The sequence below is a fragment of the Lichenostomus cassidix genome, chromosome 23 (assembly GCF_008360975.1).
Source record: "Lichenostomus cassidix isolate B80296 chromosome 23, HeHo_3.0, whole genome shotgun sequence".
Classification (NCBI taxonomy): domain Eukaryota; kingdom Metazoa; phylum Chordata; class Aves; order Passeriformes; family Meliphagidae; genus Lichenostomus; species Lichenostomus cassidix.
In genome coordinates this window covers 5,052,411-5,075,748 of record NC_139503.1, presented here as the reverse complement: position 1 = coordinate 5,075,748, position 23,338 = coordinate 5,052,411, and the positions used below count along the sequence as shown (strand labels likewise).

The following is a 23,338-nucleotide window of genomic DNA, read 5'->3' as shown; positions in this document are numbered from 1 at the left end:
AAACAGCCCCTGGTCCATGGAGCTGTACTGGCAGGGGAGCTGATTCCCAGCTTTCCATGGGGACTGGGGGGCTGGAAGTGACCCCAACACAGCTCTGGGGGGCTGGAAGTGACCTCAACACAGGACTGGGGGGCTGGAAGTGACCCCAACACGGCCCTGGGGGGCTGGAAGTGACCTCAACACAGTTCTGGGGGGCTGAAAGTGACCTCAACATGGCCCTGGGGGGCTGGAAGTGACCCCAACACAGCCCTGGGGGGCTGGAAGTGACCCCTACATGGCCCTGGGGGCTGGAAGTGACCCCAACACAGCCCTGGGGGGCTGGAAGTGACCTCAATACAGCTCTGGGGGGATGGAAGTGACCTCAACATGGCCCTGGGGGCTGGAAGTGACCCCAACACAGGACTGGGGGGATGGAAGTGACCTCAACACAGCCCTGGGGGCTAGAAGTGACCCCAACACAGGACTGGGGGGCTGGAAGTGACCCCAACACAGCCCTGGGGGGATGGAAGTGACCCCAACACAGCTCGGGGGGGCTGGAAGTGACCCCAACATGGCCCTGGGGGGCTGGAAGTGACCTCAACATGGCCCTGGGGGCTGGAAGTGACCCCAACACAGGACTAGGGGGCTGGAAGTGACCCCAACACAGCCCTGGGGAGCTGTGCCCATCCCTGTCTCCATCCCCATCCCAATCCTTGACCCCTTGGCAGTGCCAGCACCCACAAGAGATCCCAGATGGATGAGGATTCAGCACTCAGAGCTCCCGGGATGCAGAGGGATGCATCCAGCACCCCCACACTGGGGTCACTGGGCACATCCTGGGACATCCCAGCTGAGCCAAAGGACCTTCTCAGTCCCTCCCTCTCCTTCCTGCAGCTTTTCCCTTCCTTTCCCCACCTTTCCCCACTGCTGCTCCAAGGCACCCTGATGAATTCAGAGAGTTTCACTGAGCGGGTGATGATTTCGAAAAGAATGGAAAACAATTATTTGCTCTGTTGGGGAATAGATGCTATTTAGTCTCCCTTTAATGGAAAGCTAATTAAATTACATGAGCAAGTGAATAGGAATTTTTTGTTAATTATGAATTTTGCGAGCTACAAAGGCGAAATGATGATGGATCCTGTGATGTGCTGCTCTTCTCCCCAGCACAGAGATAAGATGACAAGGGAGCAGGGATGGTGGGAACTCATTTTAATTCCTTCATCGATTCTCCAGCAGCTTTCTGAACCCCATCCATTACCTGGGATCCACGGAGCTGATGGCGACTGGCAGCTGGGGGCTAATGATGTTCAAACTGGGGAAAGGTTGGTTAAATAAATGTGTGTTTCTTCCTGGAGGTGGCTGGGGAAGACACAGAGTCGCAAAATTCCAGAGTGGTTTGGGTTTTGGGCATGTAAAGCTTATCCCATTCCACATCCTGCCATGGGAAGAGACTCCTTCCCTATCCCAGGGTGCTCCAAACTCTATCCAAACTGGGGCTGAACCTGAGCCCTGGGATGGGGCAGCCCTGATCTCAGGTGTGGGACATCCCTGTACCCAGGGCTGGAGTATCTTTGACCCCTCAAGGGCATCTATAACTCCAGGGATGGAGCATTGCTGATCCCAGGTTTGGGACATCCCTGAACCCAGGGCTGGAGCATTTCTGACCCCACAGGGGCATCTACCACCCCAGGGCTGGGACATCCCTGGATCCAGGACTGGAGCATGGTTAACCCCAGGGCTGGAATACCCTTCACCCCAGGGCTGGAGCATCCCTGACCCCACAGCCAGGGCCTCTCTGAGCCCAGGGGTGGAGCAGTGCTGATCCTGGGCCTGGGGCATCCCTGCACTCAGGGATGGAGCCTCTTTGACCCCAGGGCTGACCCCAGGGTTGGGACATTCTTGATCCCAGGGCTGGAGGATCCCTGGGCTGGAGTGTCACCGATCCCAGGGATGGAGCACTGCTGACCCCAAGGATGGAGCACTCCTGACCCCAAGGACAGAGCACTCCTGACCCCAAGCTGAGGTATCCTTTACCCCAGGGCTGAACCATCCCTGGACCCACAGCCAGAGCACCCCTGGCCCTGGGACTGGGATGTCCCTGTCCTGTGGCTTTTCCAGCCCAGCCCAAATAGACAGAACCCAGACTTTCTGGGGTAAAAATATCAATTTAGTGATAAACTGATGCTTTCCTGATTTCCCTGTGTTCTGTTTATACCCCTGGCAGGGAGATCTCTCTCTGCCATAAGGATACAGATGGTTTTTTACTCAAAACCTCCTGGTTTAGTGGACAGAGAGTATTTTGTGTACCTGGGGAAGGAAGAGATCCCATCTGGCTCCTCCTGCCCTGGGGAGGGAAAGCTTGGCTGGGTTGGATCCAACCCCACTGCCAGTCCTGGCTGCCATGGCCATGGGGACAGGGGACATCCCTGTGCGGGGTGGGAGAATTGGGGTCTCAGCCTTCAGGGGAGGTGGCTCCTCTCCCTTCTCCATCCCACAGGAGGTTTGGGATGAGGCTCTGACACCACCAGGGGTGTTGGGGAAACTGAGGCACACCAGGGCTTGGTGGCAGCACAGATTCAGACCCAAGTATGGATCCTGACAGCTCCTTCCCATTCCCATCCTCCTGATTAATGACATGACCCTCATTTGATTTCCTCCCCATATTTGCTCTGGAATTTTGGCCATCAGGGGTTTTTCTTGCACAGAGAGTCCAGGCTGGGGGGTCTGGAGCTGCAGGATCTGAGCAGAGCAAGGACAAAGCTCATTTCCCACCCTCTCCTGGATGAAGTTGTCTCCTCTCCTCCCAGGGAAGCTCCATGACGGGCTTTATTGACCTTTTTTTAATCTAAAATTGATTCTTCTCAAAACTCCACCTGGTCCGGAGCCAGGCGGGATCTCGGCGCCATCGGATGGGTTTTTATGATTTTCCATCACAGCATTTTGTCCTTCCCTGGTGGTTTTGGGGGCTGCAGGGAGGGTGGAGGTGAGCAGATCTGCCCAGGAGATTCTGAGGGGTGCTTTGATCCTTGTCTTTTTTTGACCTCTGGGGTGATCCCAATCTCCCTGCTCCAGGTTTCTGCTGTGTTTAAATCCCAGGGGAGCCCACAAGCTCCGTCCTGGAATTGTGTCTATTCCTGGATAACCTCACAAGCCTGGACAGCTCTCCCCATGGGATGAAGGTGATGGGACCTCTCTGGGGTGAAAACCTGGGGATTCTGGAGTCAGGAGAGCTGGGAAGGACGGAGCCAAGCCCACAGTGAGGTGTCACAGTGGGGTCAGCTCCACAGCTGGGATCCTGCAGGGTGAGCTGTGGGAATACTCAGGGCTGGTGGAGGTTGCTCAGCCAGGCCAGGGTGGAATAAACACAGAGGTGTCCACAGTTCAGACACCACACCCCAGTCTGGCTCCATGCCCTGCTCCCCAGCCCAGGTCAGAGCATCCCCCGGGGAGCTCACTGCATTTCTGCCCTGTGTGCTTCTGAAAGCACAAAAGCCAAGCGTTTTCTGCACAGCCCCGTCCTTCAGCCACGCACCAGCCTCCCGAAATTCTCCTGGGAGCACAGAACAGCCCCGGGGGGAGACAAATCCCCAGCGCGGAGGAGGAAGGGGAAGCTCCAGGTGTGGAAGGTGCTGCAGGCTGGTCCCAGCAGAGCACAGGGATGAGCCCTGGCAAGCTCGGATGGGCTTGGACCACACACACTTCACCCCTCGGATGCTCTGACACCTAAGGCAGTGTGGGGCCGCTTTAGGAGATGCTTCCTGATGAACATCGGCGCTGAGGATTAAGAAATCACGGAAATTAAAAGCAGCAAAGTGTTTCCAAGTGCTGCTGCCAGACGGTATTTCAGCCGGAGGTTCCTAAAGCACCGGGGAAGCAGCATCCCGGTGATTCCTCGCGCTCGGCGATGTCCCCGAAGGTGTGCTGTGGAAACAGAACAAAGGCGAGCGGGTGGGTGGCGGTGAGGGGCCATGTCAGCCCTGGCTGCACCCACCTGACTCTGCCCCCGGCCGGCGCTCGCCCCCGGCCCCAGCCGTGTGTGCCGGAGCGGGGCTCTGCGGAGCGGGGCTCTGCCGGGGGACCTGCAGGGCTCCCGCCGGGCTCGGCCATCTGTCCTCCCCGCAAGCCCAGCTGCTGCCCTGGCATGGCCACCCCAGGGGAGGCGGCGGGGTCCCTGTGCTGCGGGTCCAGGCGCCGCCCTAGGGCCGCAGGGCCGGGAGATGCGGGGGGACACGGGGGGATGCGGGGAGATGCGGGGGGATGCGGGGAGATGCGGGGGGATGCGGGGGGATGCGGGGGATACGGGGGGATGCGGGGGGAGCATCTCGCCGCCCTTCTCCAGGGTCTCACCCAGCCGCACCTGGCTCCGGAGGGGAAAAAAGCATAATAATAAAAATCTGCGATTTAAAAGACAAACGCTGATGATTAAGGATGAGGCTAAGGCCGGGCGGGAGCCGCGGTGCGGCGGAGGGGCAGCGCTGCCCGCGCCCCCGGAGGCCGCCAAGGGCTCGGCTCGGCGCGGCATGCCCGGCCCCCCCTCCGCCCCGCCCGGCCGCGCCGCCCGCCGCGCCCCGCCGGCTGCCGCGTCCCGCCTTGTTCCGGCCGCGCCGCCCGGCCCCGCCCGCGCCCCCCGCCCGCCCGCCCGGGGCGCGGAGCGCGGCTGTGCGGGAGACAATAGCGGAGCGGGCGGCTCCGCGCCGGGCCGGGCCGGGGATGGGCGGCCAGGGCTGCGCGGCCCCGCGGCCCCCGCGCCGCCCGAGCGGGCTGTAGCGGGGCGGGGGGCGGAGGGAGAAGGGGGGCGATGCCCCGCGCCGAGAGCAGCCCGCCGCTGTGCTGAGCCGGCGGGGCTGGCCGGAGGCTGGAGAGCGGGACATGGTGCTGGAGCCCCCCGTGACGCTCCGCGGGTGGCCGAGGGGCGGCTGGTGAGGAGCTGGAGCGCGGCGGCGGAGCGAGGCCACGGTGAGCGAGCCCCGAGGATCCGGCTGGGGAGCCATGGGGAGATGCAACGGGCGATGCACGCTGGTGGGATTCTGCTGCCTGCAGCTGGTAAGGCTCATCGGCATGCCGGGGGTGCTTTGTGCGAGATGCTGCCTGTCACCGCTCCCCACGCCGCCTCGGCGGTGACCTTGCGTTGGGACCGGCTCGGGGATGCCTCACCATCGCCCGAAAATAACCCAAAGGAAAGGAAAAATGCTGATCAAAACGATAGGAAATGCCTCCCTCATCCCCTGCCTCAAGCCGGCGCTGGCCGGGGAGATGATGGGGACTCGTTGCCTGCACTGTCAGTGCCCGAGGTTGCGTCTCCAGCAGGTGTGAGCTTTGTTCCCAACTGCAATCTCTTCCCTCCGAGTTCACTCCCGCCCGCGGTTTCCCATTCTGGTGACCGCAAGGCTGCTTCTCGGGGTGCCGATCCCCTGAGCCGGGGCGAGAGGGAAACTTGGAGCCGCTGCCAGCACTTTGGAAACTCTCCTGCCTCCGAGCGGGACCCACCCGCCCGCCGTGGGGGGACAGGGGGATGTTGGGGGCAAGGAGAAAGGAGAGGGTTGATTTGAACGGGATTGTCGGGTTTTGTGACGATTCGGTGCCGCGTTTGCCGCCGCCCGCGAATCAATCTTCATCAGGCTCTGCCAGAGCAGCCAGCGGAGGCAGCGCGGGGGGGATCCGGGGGGTTTCTGCTCAAACCAGCGCTGGCGAGGTTGCGATTAATTATCCCGGCAGGGCGGTGCGTTAATGGAGAATCAGCAGCCTCCAATTTGCCCCCGCGGCCGTGCCGGGCTGCTCACGGCCCGGAGAGCAGGGAGGGACTGCCGAAATCCGTGGGGTCAGCTCGGGGTGTCCCCGGGGATGGGGTGATGGGTGGATGGATGGATGGATGGAGGCAGCGATGGCAATGGGCTCCAGAGCCCTCTGGAGATGACGATGGTGCCATCCTGCTGACAAGCACTTTCTTCCCAGCTCTTGTTCATTCCTCACCCTTCAGAAGGCAGCGGGTGGGGAGAGATCCCCGATTTTGGGTAGAGGGGACACACGGGGTGTTCCTGGGGGGACGAGCAAGCCTTGAAGCCAGTGCTCCGCCCTGGGCAGCAGAGGTGGACCGGGATCATCCCCGGGCTGAAGTCCCTCCGTTCCCAGCGGGAATGGCCTCGTGTCCCCAGCTGTCCCCTCGGCTCAGGCTGGCAAGTCTCGTTTGCGTTTTGCTCACCTGATTCAGGATAAATCCAGCGGGGGCTTCCCAGGTGTGCAGGAGTTTCCTGGCTGTTGGTCACATTCCTTTTCCCCACTCAGCTCCCAAACAGGTTTGTTGGTGATTATTCCCGAGATATCCCAGATCCGAGCTATTTGAATCTGTGAATTTCAGGAGAAGGCTGAATTGGTGTGAGCTCCTGGGCTGGGAGAGCAGCTCCTGCTCACACCTGGAGGAACTTTGTGCTGCCAGCTGGGGTCAGGCTGTCCCTCCACCCTCACCCCGCGTGCCCTGGGGCTGTTGGCATCCCCAAAGGCTCAGCTCCAAAACTGTCCCTCGCCAGGGACCTTTCCAAGCCAGGCTCACCCTGAGCCCAGCTCATCCCCTCTCATCCTTTGGGATGTTCTCCAAAGCCCTGGGTTGGGAGGCAGCAGCTTCCATCCCACGAGCTGTGGGGTGATATCTCACCTCAGCACCTCATCCCAGGGTGAAGGGTGTGGGTGCCACCCTGCTGAGCCAGCCCCCGGACAGTGGAGGTGGCAGTGCCATCAAGGTGTCCCCTGTGGTGACCAAGGCCACTGCTCATCCCTGAGGTGACACAGCCAGGAACCAGGCTGATGTTTGGGAGGGAGCCATGGGGAGGGGGGCTGATCCTGACCCCAGCCCTGCTCTGCATCACCCCTGACATGAGGATGGCACTGGGGGGCTCATGTTCCCCACCCAGGTGGCCCTGCCACCTGTCCTGGGTGGGAGGGACATGGGTGGGGACAGCTGTGCCCCCAGTGTGCCCAGTCACGGGGCTGGGGCTGTACTGGTGTGTGTGGGGCTGCCCGGGGGGCTGTGCCCCACTGCTGCAGGGCCAGCTCGTGCCACCAGTGGGGCATTGGCTTGCTGAGCTCCCCTGGCCAGCCTGGGCCTCAGTGTCCCTTCAGCAGCAGCCTGGGGACATCCAGCCCTCCCTGAGGCGATGTCACCATCTGTTTGGTCCTCACTGCCCACCCCAGGAGCCTTCCCATGGCTCCCCGTGTGTCACTGTCACCCCATGGGCACCTTTCACATCCCAGCCGGTGTCCCCAGTATTTGTGACCTGGCCCCTTGTCCCCCAGTCCCTTGTCCCCCTGGTCCCAGGGATGCTGTGGAGGCTCCCAGGTGCTGCTGGCACCCATTGGGCACGAGGTCCCCAATCCAGAATGGCCCTGCAGAGCCCTGCCTGCTCCACCCCACACCTGAACCAGTTTGGGAAGCTGGTTTTTGGGCTGTGGCACCACAGGGAGCTGCTTTGGAGCATCCAAACACCCTCCAAGCTCCTTCACCCCTCATCAGGCCGTGCTGGGTGACTCTGGTCCTGGGGACAAGCAGCACCCACCAGATTTTGCCTCCATTTATGGTTTTTCCCTGGAAAAATCCACTTTTAAGCACCCACTGGCCCTGCCCCAGCTCGGGTGGGACCACCAGCAGATATTCATGATATTGAGGTGGGATGAAATCAAACCTCTGGGGTTTACTGGTTTTCCCCACCACCTGGGAGACCCAAACCTGTCTCTGTGACTCGTTGTTGTGGGATTTACCTTTTCTTTATGGGAAGTGGGAGCTGCTGAGGGGCTGGGATGGAGCAGGGACTGGAGGTGACACTGCCCTGCTTGGGCACAGGGATGGGAGAGCCACAAGCCACGTTTGTCACCTCTGCAGCCTGGTGCTGCTGGGACTGCTGTGCTGTGCTGGGCTGTGCTGTGGTGTGCTGGGCTGTGCTGTGCTGTGCCAAGCTCAGAGGGGATATCAGGATATCGGGATATGGGGTTATGGGGATATGGGATTATCGGGACATGGGGATATGGGTTTATTGGTATATGGGATTTCAGGATATGGGGATATGGGGTTATCGGGATAGGGGGATATCAGGATATTGGGAAGTGGGGTTACTGGGATATGGGGATATTGGGATATGGGGTTACTGGGATATGGGGATATTGGGATATGGGGTTATGGGGATATCAAGATATGGGGTTATGGGGTTATGGGCACATCAGGATATCCAGATAAGGGGTTATCAGTATATGCACTGCGGGCAGCTGGGGCCAAGCTGACTGTGTCCAGCTGCTGTCACATGTCCCTTGGCCATCCTGCTCAGTGCCCTGGGGCCACACTCAGGCGCTGGTGCAGGCTGGCTCTCCTCGAGCTGACTCCTTCTCCATCCCAAAGCGGCGATCCCACTGCCCGCCCCGTGGGGCTGCTGGGGCGGCAGGCAGCTCGGCCCCGCAGCTGGGTGGGGACAGGGACGCTCCGTGCTCCCACCTCCGCTTCCCACCGGGCTCCCGTTTCCTTCTTTGTTTCTCTCTTTCTCCTTTAATTGGCTGGGAAAGCAGAGCTGGGTTGGCACCTCCCGCCTGCCGGAGCCTGCCGGGTGCGGTGCGGGGCCGCGCGGTGACATGCGGTGACATGCTGTGCCACGCCAAGCTGGCATTGCCATCCTCGCTCCCTGCCGGGGTTGGGGTGCGGGAGAGGGGCGCTGGATGTCCCATCTTGTCCCCAGAGCATGGGGTTTGCAGCGGGAGCCTGTGGAATGTGACCCTCATCTCTGAGCTTGGACAAGGAGCTCATGAGTTTGGCTTCACGAGGGATGGGTGAAGGGAGAGGATGGCGCATCCTTCATCCCCATCCCTGTGTGACATCCCTGTGTGACATCCCCGTGTGACATCCCTGTGTGACATCCCTGTGTGACATCCCTGTGTGACATCCCCGTGTGACAGCGCGACCCCTCCGCACCCCTGGGGGCTCCGTGACCCTCCCACCTCCTCCTGTCCTCCCTTCCTGCCCCGATTTCCCTGGGTTTGGCCACCTCCGGGAGCGCCGCTGAGGACACCACCCTGCTCCGACATCTGCCGGATGTCATCTTTTGTCCTCGGCGGGCTCCGGGCAGAGCTGAGCGCGGGGATGGCCCGAGGCTCGGGGTTGGGACAGCATTCCCACCCCCGGGAAAGGAGGAGAGGAGCCCGGGCTGAACTCGGGATGGAGGTTTTCAATTACACAATTAAATGCACAATTAGGTGTAATTACCAGCGCTCGGAAGGTGCGACTGTTGGTAATGGGCTTGTAATCTACTGCCGCCACTGTTTGTACTGCTCCGCTCCGCTCCCTAATGAGTGTGGAAAGCTTTCCCATTTGCATGGTTGCCATGGAAATGGGGGGATGGCGAGGGGAGTCCCTCACTTCCCTGAGCCCCCCGGCTGCCCCACATCCCCTCCCCGTGGGGTGGGACGGGCTGGGTGTGGTGATACCAGGGGTTCTGTGGGGTGAGGGGAGGGATGGATCCTCCAGGGGTGGGCTGTGGGGAGGATCCAGGGACAGCCTGGATGGGAATGTGGGGTGGGATAATGGGATGGGATGGGATGAGATGGGATGGGATGGAATGGGATGGGATGGGATGATGGGATGGCATGGGATGGCATGGGACGGGAAGGTGGAAACTGTGTTTCAAAAGCCTGAAAAACCCCAAGCCACCTGGTCACCCCCCGGGTGACACTCTGAGAGCCCAGGAGGCACCGAGGGTGTGGGTGGCCGTGGAGAAGCATCAACCAGCCCAGACCTCCGTGAGAAGGAGCATCCTCCGGCACATCCACATTGCAGGCAGGGCTGGAAAGGTTTATTGACGCGTGTTTGGGAAGGCAGAGCCTCACAGCTCGCAATTAAAACCGCGATTAAAGTGCCGTACGTCTAAATTTGCAGGACCAGCTAATGTGCACCCGAGAGGATTAACGAGGCCGCCTGAAGAACTCCCTAAATCATTCATGGCGGTTCTTAACGGAGCTGGGAGCGAGGGGGACTGGAAAATAAATGTCTCAGAGGGCTGGGTTGTAGAGAAAATAAAGAGGACGAGGCTGAAAGCAGCCTGGCCCGACAGCAGAGCTGTCAGAGCCCGGCAAGGAAAGGTTGATATGAGCAGCAGAGCCTAAAGCAGGTGAGCTCGCAGAGAGCTGGGAAAATGAGTCTTGTCCAGCCAAACCTGGCTCTTGTTTCTTCTTGAGCTCACAGCTTTGGCTGCTGGAAGGAGCTGAGCTGCCCTGGCGGGGTTTGGATGCTGATAAGGGATTTGATTTCATCCCAGGTGGCTTCTGTTGGGAGAAAAATTAGCGCAATAAAAAATCGATGCTGCTCATTTCAGGTCGAGGCGGAAAGGAGAGGAGGAATGAAATCATTGCTGGAGAAAAGGTGTGGGGTGAGGGGATGGTGGTGAGCAGTGCCTGGCATGGGAGAGTCGCCCTGGAAATGCCATAGGGCAGGTGTGTGTCTCATCCCAAAATCCACTGCCAAGCCATGAGGAGAGCGTTGGGAAGAGGAGTGTGAGGATGGGAGATGTGGCAAAACAGCATCTTGGGAGGCTCAGTCTCTGTGGCTGATCTGAGGGAAGATCACAGAGCCCTGGAATGGTTTGGGTGGGAAGGACCTTAAATCCCATCCTGTTCCACCCCAGGGACACCTCCCACTGTCCCAGGCTGCTCCAGCCTGGCCTTGGACACTGCCAGGGATCCAGGGGCAGCCACAGCTTCTCTGGCAATTCTATCCCAGCCCCTCCCCACCCTCCCAGGAAACAATTCCTTCCCAAGATCCCATCTCTCCCTCCTCTTTAACACCATCCCTCCTTGAAGATGGGGAGGTGGAAGAAATTCTTAGTACCAGCAGCCCTTAATGCTGGAGAAATAAGGCAAAGTGAGTGGGTTTTGGGGAGAAAAGTGCTATTTCAGCCCTGATGATGATTAACCACAGCCAGAAATTAACTCTGGGTGTGATAGGCTTTCCCTGCTGCCTCTGGCCAGTGCTTGCCCAGGCTTGGGGCTGTTTGTGGAACCAGGGACTGCAGGGACATCCCCACTGCAGTGACAGTGACAGCAGCAGTGTCTGGGGGATGCTGGGCTGTTATCCCAGCAGAGAGGTTGGGTTTGCTGAGGGAATTCACTGCTGGAGGATCCATGAACATCTCATTCACTCCCTGTGGCTTGGTTCATTTGCAGGCTCGGTGCCTGGGGGATGCTCTCCCTGCCTCAGGCACCGATGGCTCCCACTGCTTTTTCCCTCTCCAGAGGAGCTCTTGGCTCCTCTCTGCCCTCTTCCTCCAGAGGGAAATTCCAGGGAAGGCCTGGAAGGGCTGAATAATTGAGCAGGGAGGGTTTGGGGCTCAAAACTCGCCGTGGAGGAATTCAGTTCCCAAAGGGGAACCCAGATCCCTCTCTGGCACTCAGACCCACCTTGAAGCCCAAGTGCTCCCAGGGCAACATCTGCAGCCACAGATGTTGGCACAGGGGTGGGTTGGGCATTTGGGAAAGGTGACAATGGAAAACCCACAAATCCCTCATGTTCTGGGTGTTCTAACAGCCTCTCCAGTGCCTGCTGAGGGATGTGGTTGTTGTGGCTCCATCCCTGCAGTGCCTGGATGAACTGAGTGCTGGCAGGTGGGAACCTTCCCACTCCTCATCCCGGTGCTCCTGGCTGTATTCCCATCCCTCATCCTCCTGGGATGTCCCACGATGTCCTTGTCCCCATCACAGCTGGGGAATAATGAAGTGTTGGGGGCAGACAACATTTTCCCCAAATCCTGGGGGATGCTGGAACAGCTCAGAATGGCCCTTTTTGCACTGATTTTTCCTTCCTCCCATTTGAAAGCAGAAATTTATTTCAATTTCCAAACTGTGGATGTAACAGGCTGGAAAACTGGGAAGGCAAAGCGGGCAGAGAGCAGCCCAGGCTGTATTTAAACAGGACATGAAACCCCGAGAGGGTTTTAATAAGATTAACAACATCTCCCATGTGCTTGGGGGAGAATTTCCCCTCCTTTGGGTCTCACTTTGCGGCAGAAGGAGATTTGGGGAGAAAATAAAATGATGGCTGAGTGCTGCTTGGGAGCAGAGGAACAGGATGTGTCACCCTCTGTCCCTCTGTCCCACCCCAGGAGGTTTTGGCTGATTATTTAATCGGGATTTTTCCAGCTCCTGGAGCCTGCAGGGAGTGGGGAGCTCAGCCCATCCCGGTGGTTCCAGGGGGTTCAGGAAGCAGGAGCTGGCAGGGAGGGAGGGAGGCAGGAGGGCTCAGGGTGGGATTGGTGGGAATTCCAGGTGGGAATACCAGGTGGGAATCCAGTGGGATATTTGAGCTCAGCTGGGGCTGAATGCAGGGAATCATCCAAAGGGGATTTCCCACCTTGGTCACATCCCAGTGCCACATCCTGCCTCTGTCCTGGCACAGGGGACCTGTCCCCATCCCCTGGGGGAGGTGGTGCTGAGCATCCTCAGGGACCCCGAGGTGATAATGACACTGCAAAGCCACTGATACTGGCTGTGTCCTGTCACCCTCATCATCCTCTCTGGGTCTCTAATAGGGACACCATGCCTGGGTGGTGACAATGACACTGCAAAGCCACCAGTGCTGGCTGTGTCCTGTCACCCTCATCATCCTCACTGGGTGTGTAATAGGGACACCTTGCCTGAGTGGTGACAATGACACTAGAAAGCTACCAGCGCTGGCTGCGTCCCCTCACCTTCATCATCCTCACTGAGCCTCTAACAGGGACACTGTGCCTGGGTGGTGACAATGACAATGGAAACCACCAGTGCTGGCTGTGTCCTGGCACCCTCATCCTTGTGCTGAGCATCCTCAGGGACTCCAAGGTGACAATGACACTGGAAAGCCACTGGTGATGTCTCTGTCCTGTCACCCTCATCATCCCCTCTGGGTGTCTAACAGGGACACTGTGTCTGGCCCGGGGTCACAGCTGTGTGTCACACACAGGGGACACAGCTCGGGGCTGCCCTGCTGCTCGGCTCTCAGGCTAATTACCTTGATGAGGGTTAATTAGCACTCTGGGGCACTCTGGTCTCTTCCCATGGCTGGATCGATAGTGAAGCCCTTTCCCACCATGGGTTTGTGTCTGGAAACACCAGGAATGTGGCACCAGGGGGCTGGAGCAGGATGGCTTTGCTTCCCCTGGTCCCTTGCTGGGGATTTGGGAAAATATCGGAGCTTTGGGCAATGGGATTTGGGAAAATTTGGGGAAATATGGTGCTTTTGGAGGGTGGGATTTGTGAAAATATGGGAGATTTGGTGGATGTAATTTGGGAAAATACTGAACCTTTGGGGAATGGGATTTGGGAAAATATGGAACCTTTGGTGGATGGGATTTGGGAAGCCAAAGGGCTGGGGGTGGCCTGGCTCTGTCTCACTGACTGTCCCAATTTGGGACTCAGGGGCTGCCAGGAGCTAATCTGATCCTGGAATTTCCATCCCTCCAGACTCTGTGCCACCCCACAGGCACAAAACCCCGAGTGGGAAATATCCCAGGGGAGAGGAGGAAGCTCAGGGTGCTCGAGGTGGGAGTGAGGGATGCTCTGGTTGGAGTGGAGGGCGCTGGGTCATGGTGAGGATGCTCAGGTGAGAATCAGGGAGCCCAGGGTGCTCACAGAGGGTGTTTGGGGTCAGAGTGGAGAGTTCTTGGGGTGAGCATGGAGAATGCTCCGAGTGGGAGCAGAGGGTGCTTGGGAGGAGTGAAGGGTGCATGAGGGATGCTCGAGAGGGAGTGGAGGGTGCTCAGGGTGAGTGGAGGACGCTGAAGCTCACAGGAGCCCCAGGGAAAACCCAGCCGTGCTCTAACTGCATGCAGGAAGGGCTCAGATTGATGGTGGTGCTCAGCCACTGCCTGAAGTGTCACACTGGGAGTCCTTGTCCTGTCCTCCCGGGCTCTGTCCCCTCCTCTCCATCCCCCTGGCTCTCAGGAGCAGTGGCTGTGGGTCCAGCCGTGTCCCCCTGCCCTGATCCATGTCCCCAGCCCCAGAAAGGACCCAGATCCCACCCTGTGGGGTCCAGCCGTGTCCCCCTGCCCTGATCCATGTCCCCAGCCCCAGAAGTGACCCAGGTCCCACCCCGTGGGTGCAGCAGCCAGGCTTGGGGCCACAGCTCTGCACAAACCTCTGCAGCCCCCGATTTGTGTTTTCTCTCCTTCTCCCTGCCCTGCTTTGGCTCAGCAACCAGCCCTGTCCCTCTTACCCACCCTGGGGACACCTGGCATCTCCATCTGTGCCTCTGGGACCCCCTCAGCTCCTGTCCCCTGCTGTCCCCTCCTCTGCTGCCACTTCCAGCCCATCACCGGCTGCCTGCCAATTCCCCTCGGCAGCTGCTGGGACTCTCAGGCCAATCCATCCTTCCCTGGATCTTTCCTGGAGCATCTGGTCCTGTTTTCCCTCAGCTCGGGGAGTGGGGACACAGCCTGTGACGGGCATGGGGTGGCACAGGGCTGGCACTGAGGCCCCGTGGCCGTGTGGGGACAGCTGGGGTGGGCACAGAGCAGTTTTGGGGGTCTGAGGGTGTCTCTGTGCTCCCCGGGGCTGGAGGTGGCGCTGGAGGGTGGCACCTGTGTGGGGGTGGTGGCATCCCATGGGCAGCAGGATGGACAGCCCTGGGGCTGTGGGTGACACAGCCAGGCATGGGTGGGGACATCCTGGGGACATCCTGGGGACATCCAGGGGCTGGGGGTCACCATGCCCACCCTGGCCATGCCTCAATCCCCTCTGGTGCCATCTCTGCCGCTGGCTGTGGTCACTCTGTGCTCCTTGGGGACATCCAGGATGATCCCCATTCCTCCAGGAGGGGAACAGGGCAGAGTGTGGAGGGATGGCAATTTCAGGATCAGCGGTTTATTCCCTGTTTTGTTCCCTCCTGGGAATTTGCCTCACGTCTGGGATTCCTTGGCTCCCCCAGGGATTCCATTCGGCAGCACAGCCTGGAGCTGCTGTGACCAATAACCACCAATTGGTTATTAGAACTTTCATTTCTATCTTTTTTAATCTCTTTTTCCCCCTGAAGCTCAGCAGTGTGGGTGGTGGAGGGCTGCAGGTCCCCCTGTCCCTTCCAGAGTGGGGTGAGGACATCCCTGTCCCATCCCTGGGGCCACCAACCCTCCTTGGGCTGTACCCACCTGCATTTCAGCCTTCCCAGGGCTCTGAGCCCAGCCTGGCTTTGATCCCAGCAGCACCGGCAGCTGGGGATGGCTGGGGAATTTGGGGTGACTTAGGGGGTCTGTCCGGGGCTCTGGTGGGTGTCAGGAGCTGTATTTAGGGACATCCTCACCCCATTGCTGCAGCTCCTCCCCATCACCCTCCCAGGGTCTGGCTGCTGCTCCCACCTTCGGGGTAAGAGAATTCTCCTTTGGAGAATGAGGATTTCCTGCTGCCCCAAACCATCCCCTCTTTTGGGTGCACCAAAAATGAGGATTTCCAGATTGCCACCTCAAAATTTGGGGGGAAGACCCAGCCCAGCATCACCCACAGCCTGGACACAGGGCTGACACTCCCACCACCTTTTGGGGTCCCCCTGTGGGTCCTTCCATGGGCAGTGGCACTCAGGGCTGTCCCCATGTCCCCCTGCCCCATCCCCTCCTCCCTGGGGGTGACACCGACCCCACTAACGACCCCAACCCCGCTAACCACCCCATCCCCCACCTCCCAGCAGCCCCAGGCCCTAATTATTTTTAATCCAACCCCCTCCCCGCCGGAAGGAGCTGCGTGGCGGCAGGGCTGGTGTCCCACGGGGAGGTGGCACTTGCCAGACAAAGCCAGCGCGGCCCTAACAAAGGGCTTGAATTATACATGGCGCGGGGGCTCGGCAATTAGCGGCGCCCTCGTTAGTGGGGTCGAGGGTGGGGTTGGTGTCCTTCACCCTGCAGGGGAGGGGAGAGCAGGGAATGTGTGCAGAGCTCCACAGCCCCGCTTTCCGTGGATGGGGACGCCAAGCAGCATTGCCATGTCTGCGTCACGCGATGTCCCACACGGGGAGTGTCCCCAGCCCTGCTGAGTGTCCCCAACCATGGCGCTGCTGGGTTGGGTTTTCCCGGAGTATTTTCATATGGAAAACCTCATCCCGCCCGCGGGTACACCCATGGGGCAGCGCCCACCACCCAGCTGGCAAAGCCATCCCATGTGGGCAGAGCGGAAAAAGCAATTTTTAGGGGAAAATCCCAGTTTTCCCGATAGGGGAGTGAGCTCACATCCGTGTGGGGTGGATGTAGGGGGTTTGGGATGTCACCTGTCGCCACATCCCGGTGTCACATCTTGTCATTAATGGATGCACTGGACTGGAGCAGGAACACCCCGGGATGGATCCCACCCTGGAGCAGCTCACCCACCACCCCACCCCACAGAGGAAAACCCATCCCAAAAACCCCTCCTGCAGGCGGTGGGGATAAAGGGAGGATGAAGCAATTAATAAAAGCAATTTTTACGGCTGTTTAAGGAGTCTCTAATGAGCTCCCGAGCGCGGCAGCTGCCGGTGGCTGCAGCTAATGACGTGCTGGTGGCCACGGAGTGTTCTCGGCATGGATTCCTTGGGATAAACGGGAACGGGATCGTGGGATCTACAGCAATGGGGTCAGTGGGATCTACAGCAATGGGGTCAGTGGGATCAATAGCAATGGGGTCACTGGGATCAATAGCAATGGGGTCATTGGGATCAACAGCAATGGGGTCAGTGGGATCTACAGCAATGGGGTCAGTGGGATCAACAGCAATGGGGTCATTTGGATCTACAGCAATGGGGTCATTGGGATCTACAGCAGAGGGATCATTGGGATCAACAACAATGGGGTCAGTGGGATCTACAGCAGAGCAGTTATCAAGATCTACAGCAAAGGGATCATTGGGATCAACAGCAGTGGGATTGTTGGGATCAATAGCAAAGGGATCATTGGGATCTACAGCAATGGGATCATTGGGATCAACAGCAAAGGGATCATTGGGATCTACAGCAATGGGATCATTGGGATCAACAGCAAAGGGATCATTGGGATCTACAGCAATGGGGTCATTGGGATCAATAGCAAAGGGATCATTGGGATTAAGAGCAATGGGGTCAGTGGGATCAGCAATGAAGGGATTGTTGGGATCAACAGCAAAGGGACTGCTGGGAATAACAGCAGAGGGGTCATTGGGATCTACAGCGAAGGTATCATTGGGATCCACAGCAGAGGGATTGTTGGGATCAATAGCATTGAGGTCATTTGGATCAATAGCAAAGGGATCATTGGGATCAATAGGAAAGGGATTATCGGGATCAATAGCAAAGGAATTATTTGGATCAATAGCAAAGGGATCATTGGGATCAATAGCAAAGAGATTATTGGGATCAATAGCAAAGAGATTATTGGGATCAATAGCAAAGGGATCATCGGGATCAACAGCAATGGGGTCAGTGGGATCTACAGCAAAGGGATCATTGGGATCCACAGCAGAGGTATTGTTGGGATCAATAGCAATGAGGTCATTTGGATCAATAGCAAAGGGATCATTGGGATCAATAGCAAAGGGATCATCGGGATCAACAGCAATGAGATCACCAGGATCAACAATGAAGGGATTGTTGGGATCTACAGCAAAGGGATCATTGGGATGTACAGCAGAGGGATCAGTAGGATCCATAGCAAAGAGATTGTTGGAATCAACAGCAAAGGGATCATCAGGACCAACAGCACCAGCTCCTTCGCTGAAGGAGTTACTGAAAATACTCTGGTTTTATTAGGACAGCACATCCCTTTGGATGCCAATCCAGCTCCAATCGTTTGGATAGTCCTGGGCTGTGGGAGGATGGGTGATGGGAATGGCTGGATGCTCTGGTCCTGCAGGAACCTTCCTGGATGGTCCCCTTGCCAGGGCAGAGGAGCTCCACTCCCACCCCTGGTCATGGTGACAGGGATTTTAAGGAAAATGTTGATAGGATCGTTATTGAATTCCTCAATGGATACTGAGATGTCCTGGGCAGACCTTTGCACCCCAAAAACCATCTTGAGGGCTCAGGAAACATCCCAGCCCCTTCTGTGCCACTCTCCACTCCCAACCCCTGATCCTTTCATGTTCAGCCCACGGGAATTTCCATCCCTGCCTCGCACACCCTTGGGTGCATCCAGCATCTCCTCCTTACAGGGTGCTCATCCAGACCCTCCAGGGTCTTGAGGAGACCCCCAAACCCTCCAGTTTCCATTATTCAATGGAGAAATGGGAGTAAATCTAAAATTCTCCACGAAACTCTCACCCACAATGGGCTTCTCCCAAATTTAAGCCCAAGATTGCCCATATTTAAACCCCAAATCCCCCAAATTTAAGCCTAAGATCTCCCATATTTAAGGACAAAATCGCTTACATTTAAGCCCCAAATCCCCCAAATTTAAGCCGAAACTCTCCCAAATTTAAGCACAAAAATCCAGCAGATCCAAGAGCAAGATCCCCAAATTGAAGCCCCAACCCCCCCGAGATTTCAGCCCCAGGGGCAGCAGTGGGCAGCGGGAGGTGATGCTCCTCACCCAGCCGTGGGCTGTGGAATCACCCCGAGGAGAGGGAAATCCACTGGGGTTCTCCCATAAATCCCTTTTTGTGCCGGCAGCTCCCTCCTCGCCGCGCAGCCCAAATCCCTCAGACCTGCGCGAGGGATTTTAAACCTAAAAAAAATCGGGATAACCGCTGGAAGAACCACCGCCGGGGCTGGGTGGGAACACTCGGGTACCACCTCCAGCCGTCCCTCCATCCCCGCAGGATGTGGGAGCATCCCCTCCTCCTCCCAAACAGCTCCGGGGGAAAATCAATATTTTGGGAGCCGTTTCGCCTCCCCACCGGCTGCCGCCGGCTGCTCCTTTCGCGGCGACAGCGCTCGCAGGGATTATTTTTGCTCCCCGGCTCATTAAAGGGGTTGTTACCAGGCAGATTTCCTCACCCGAGCTTCTCCTTCCCAGCCCGCGGGCCGTGGGAGGAGGGAATGCCGGTTTCCATAGCGATGCGCTTGGCTTTAATCAGTGGTTCTTCCCTGGGAGAATTGATTACGGAAAGTGTCGCTAAATAAGTCAGTAAATTGGATTTTTTTATATATATGGATGTGTATGATGTATGTATTTTTCTCCTCCCTTCCATAGGATTACACGAATGGTGTCTTCGGGGCGTCGGTTGAGATTTGGGGGAAAATACCTCTGGTTTCTCCCAGATGTTGGGATAAAGGACGGAACGGGGAGAATTAGCATGGGAATTGCCTGAGGCTTAATTCCTGTCCACGGCGGGCTGCTGGGGACATCTCCTGCGGGATCCATCCTGTCCCATCCGGGTGGGATTTTCGTCCCATTCCTTTGCTTTCCAGTCGCTCCAAGCTGCTTTCCCCTGCCCTTTTCCCTTCCATGGCCAGCTCCAGCCTTTGTCTGTGTCTCATCCACAGAATCTGTGATTTAGGGAGTCAGGCTCCCCACGTCTCTCCTGGTTTCCCATTTTATCCCCTCTATCTATGCACTGCCCCAAATTTAAACCCAAGATTCCCAAATTTAAGCTCAAGATCCCCCATATTTAAGCTCCAATTCCTGCAAATTTACATCCAAGATCTCCCAAATTAAAGGACAAAATCTCCCAAATTTAAGCCCCGGACCCCCCGAATTTAAGCCAAATATCCCCCAAACTGAAGCCCCAAATCCACCAAATCTAAGGCTAAGATCCCCAAATTCAGGCCCCAAACCTCCCCAGATACTGTGGGATAGGATGGGTGGGATGAATGGAGTGTGTGGGAGGGATGGGATGGATGGGATGGGATGGGATGGGATGGGATATATGGATCAGGTGGGATGGGATGGATGGATGGATGGATGGATGGATGGATGGATGGATGGATGGAAAGCATGGGATATGAATGGGATTGGAGTGCAGGATGGATGGGATGATGGGATGGGATGGGATATATGGATCAGGTGGGATGTGTGGCTCTGATAGGACAGCAGACTCTCAGCCACCCCAGACATCCCAGCCCTGCTCCCATGGGTTTGGAGCAGCTCCCAGCTTGGTGTCCCCAAAGCATAGCTTTTCTCCAGGGCTGGAGCTTCCCCCCACCCTGCTGTGCCTCAGTTTCCCTCAGGACCTGCTCAAATGGAGCTGCTCACCCTGGCTGGGACAGCAGATGCTCCCAGTGTGGTGCCGAGCAGCAATCAGCCCGTTTTCCAGGGAAACTGAGGCACAGCAGGGCAGGATCACCATCTCAGCCTCACTGGAATGCTGGGTCCCGCTGAGGTCAAAGCCCCGTGCCTCAGTTTCCCCTATGGACTCTTCCCAGGGCACATTCCCCTCTCCAGGGACACTCCCAGCACCCTCCCAGCCCATCCCACCAGTGCCACCACCCCGTGTCCCCACCAGGGCCTGTCCAAGGTCACTGCAAGGTGACACTGGGGGATGCTGAGTGGGATTAACGGGATCATCCCTGCTCCCTTCTGCGGGACACCAGCAATTCCCCGGGGATGGAGTAATTCCCTGCGGGAATATCAGGCCATGGCTGTGATGGGCAGGCAGGAATTGAGCTGCTTCGATCGCCTCGGCTTTGCCTCGGCGTGGAAAAGTTTCCTGGCTGGGAGGCAGGAGGGGAAAGGCGTTTATGGGATGGCAGTTTATGGGATGGGTGCAGTAAGGGCTGGGAAGTTGTGCTAAAGCTCGGGAAATGCAATGTTCGGTCAGAGTTAAGGAGATGTGGTGTTTTATCAGAGATAAATCAGTTAAAGCAGCCTGCTTTTGGGGAAAATCGGGAATTTGTGGGTTTTTGGGCTAAAAACCCTATCAAAATGCATGCTGTTCTTTATGGGGACTTCGGAGCTGTGAGGAGCCAAATGCACCCAAACCCTACAATCTGGGCTCTGTCTTAGTGGTGGAAATGAGAATCATCGGGAAGGGCTGATGGAGCATCCCCTCTCCCTGTGGGAACAGCCAATTCCCGGGATTTCAGCGTTCCCAGCAGCTCAGAGCACCGTGAAGGTTTGGGGGAGGTCTCTCCGTGCCGTGCCTCAGTTTCCCTTCCCTGTGATGGAGTTTGATCTGCTACAGTTAGAGGACATTTAATGCTAATACAACCAATACTAATACTAATACTACTAATAACACGAATAACAAGAATTAAAATAATACTAATAATAACAATAACAATAATATTTATTGCCAGTAGGCACCCCAAGGCTGCATTTCCCAGCCCTCCCTGCTGGAGCCTTCAGGGCTGAATGGAGCCAGGAGCTCGGATCTGGGAGCAGAGCTTTGAGGGCACCCAGGGGTGACAGCCGGGGGTCTGCGGGGGTCCCAGGGGTGGGGGTGTCCCCCGGGGTGCATCCCACGGCTCACATTTCCATCGGGATCTCGGGGTGCAGCGTCCAGAGCGGCGCATCCAGCCGGGGCTGCGTTCCCATGGCAACGCCGCGGGATGCAGGGAAATTAAATAAATAACCGGGAAAGGTGGGGAGATAAAAGAAGAGAGAGGAGGGAAAGCCGTGGGATGGGTGGGGGGCGCTGGGTGGCCATGGTCAGAGACCCCAAATGTCCCCAGGGCCACATCCCCGAGGATCTGAGATGCTCCAGGCACATGTTGGGATCTCCCATCTCGGGGTACAAAGGGGCCGTGGAAACACCAGGAGCCCCCAAAACCTGTGGGACCTACCAGAGTTTGCCCCAGCTGGGGAAGGACCCAATTTCTGCCCCTTTCCCCCCATTTTTGGGGTGCTTTGCATCGCGGTCTCTTCCCAGCTGGAGCATCCCTCCCATCCCCACCCGACCCTGGAGAGGGATTGAGGCCCCGGCGCCTTTAATTTCTCTCCGTCGGTGATTTTATGAAGGTTTTTGCAGTTGGAAGTAGGTCAGGAACTTGTTTCCAAGTCATTAAATGCAGTCCCTGGGTTCACAGCGGTGTTTGCACCTCCTTAATAATCAACCGCGCTCTCCTCTCATTTAACCCGCAGCCCGTTCTCCTTCCCGGGGCTGCGGGTTGGAGCTTCTTCCATTGCTCCTGGGCCTCTTTCGGAGCCCAAATCGGCCTTAAACCGCCTCAAAAATTGGAGAGAGGGGCTGCAAGGGGTGCTGGGGGTCAGGGTGGGGATGTGGGATCCTGTGGCACCTCTGGGGTGGATCGCGCTCGGCTGTCCCCGGGAGGTGGAAAACATTCCTCATGGATCAGGAACCCTGCTGTCCAGCCAGACCCTGCCGCCCTGGGGGTTTTCTCCTCGAACCATGATCTTTTTTTGGCCAAAACTCCCAGCAATTGGAGGGTTCAGGGATGAGGAGAGCGATGCTCTCGCAGCATCTCCGGGTGAGGCACACGGGCAGTCAAAGCGGCCAAATCTCTTCAAAACGCGGCGAAATGAAAAGTTAAATCCCCGGAGAGCCTCGGGCATATGGCGTGCGGGAGGAAATCAGCCGGTGCAGGATAATGACCCATCGGGGGGTCAGGGAGAGCTGCCCGGAGGGGAGGGGAGGGCAGGGGGAGCTCAGCCCGAGGTGCAGATGCTGCTGCGGGGATGGAGAGCAGCAGGGAGCAAGGAGAGACATCCTGACCGCTCCGGGGAGAGCCCAGAGCTCCTGCCAGGGCCTAAAGGGGCTCCAGGAGAGCTGCAGAGGGACTGGGGACAAGGGCTGGAGGGACAGGACACAGGGAATGGCTTCCCAGTGCCAGAGGGCAGGGAGAGATGGGATATGGGGAAGGAATTGTTCCCTGGGAGGGTGGGGAGGGGCTGGGATGGAATTCCCAGAGAAGCTGTGGCTGCCCCTGGATCCCTGGCAGTGTCCAAGGCCAGGCTGGAGCAGCCTGGGACAGTGGGAGGTGTCCCTGCCCATCCGGAACAAAATTCTCTCCAACCCCAACCATTCTGGGACTCTCTGGTTCCAAGAGAGAAGCAGAGGGAGCTGCTGGGCAGGAATTTCCAAGGTCTGGGATGTTCCCCCAGCCCTCCCCACCGTGGCTGCAGTGGGATTTCCGAGCTCGGAAAGGTGCTCCGTGGTGTCTGAGCAATCCTCCCGGCACAGCCAGAGAGTGATTCATCTCTGCCATCCTCCTCACGGGGATCAAGGACTGGGAAAACCTCATGGAGTAACGGGATGGGTGTGTAAAGGTGAAGGTGTTGTAATCAAGGGGTGATCCAGAGCTCCTTCCCGCCGGGATTTGCTGCCAGCACCCTTGAAAATCCCATTTTCCTCCAGCTCCGCCTCGATCCCCGCGCTGAACCCCTCAGCTCCTGTCCCCGGAGTGTCCCCTCCTGGCGCTGCCCTCCCCTCACCGCTCCTGGAGCTCTCCTGCTCCCATTTCCCGGTGCAAACCAACTCCTTGGGATGCGTCCAGCGTCGGGCTGAGCGCGATCCGCCGCCCGCCCGCAGCTAATTGATG

The 23,338-nt window shown here is 58.0% G+C and overlaps 1 protein-coding gene across 1 annotated transcript in view; it reads left to right on the top strand.

Annotated features, from left to right (window-relative positions):
• Positions 1–4,626: 4,626 nt before the first annotated feature.
• Positions 4,627–23,338, top strand: part of NKAIN1 (sodium/potassium transporting ATPase interacting 1) — a 30,996-nt gene continuing 12,284 nt past the window's right edge. Inside the window, exon 1 of the mRNA XM_085081145.1 lies at positions 4,627–5,022. Within this exon, the coding sequence (XP_084937271.1) occupies positions 4,969–5,022 (54 nt within the window). The 5' untranslated portion in view covers positions 4,627–4,968. The remainder of the gene's footprint in view (positions 5,023–23,338) is intronic.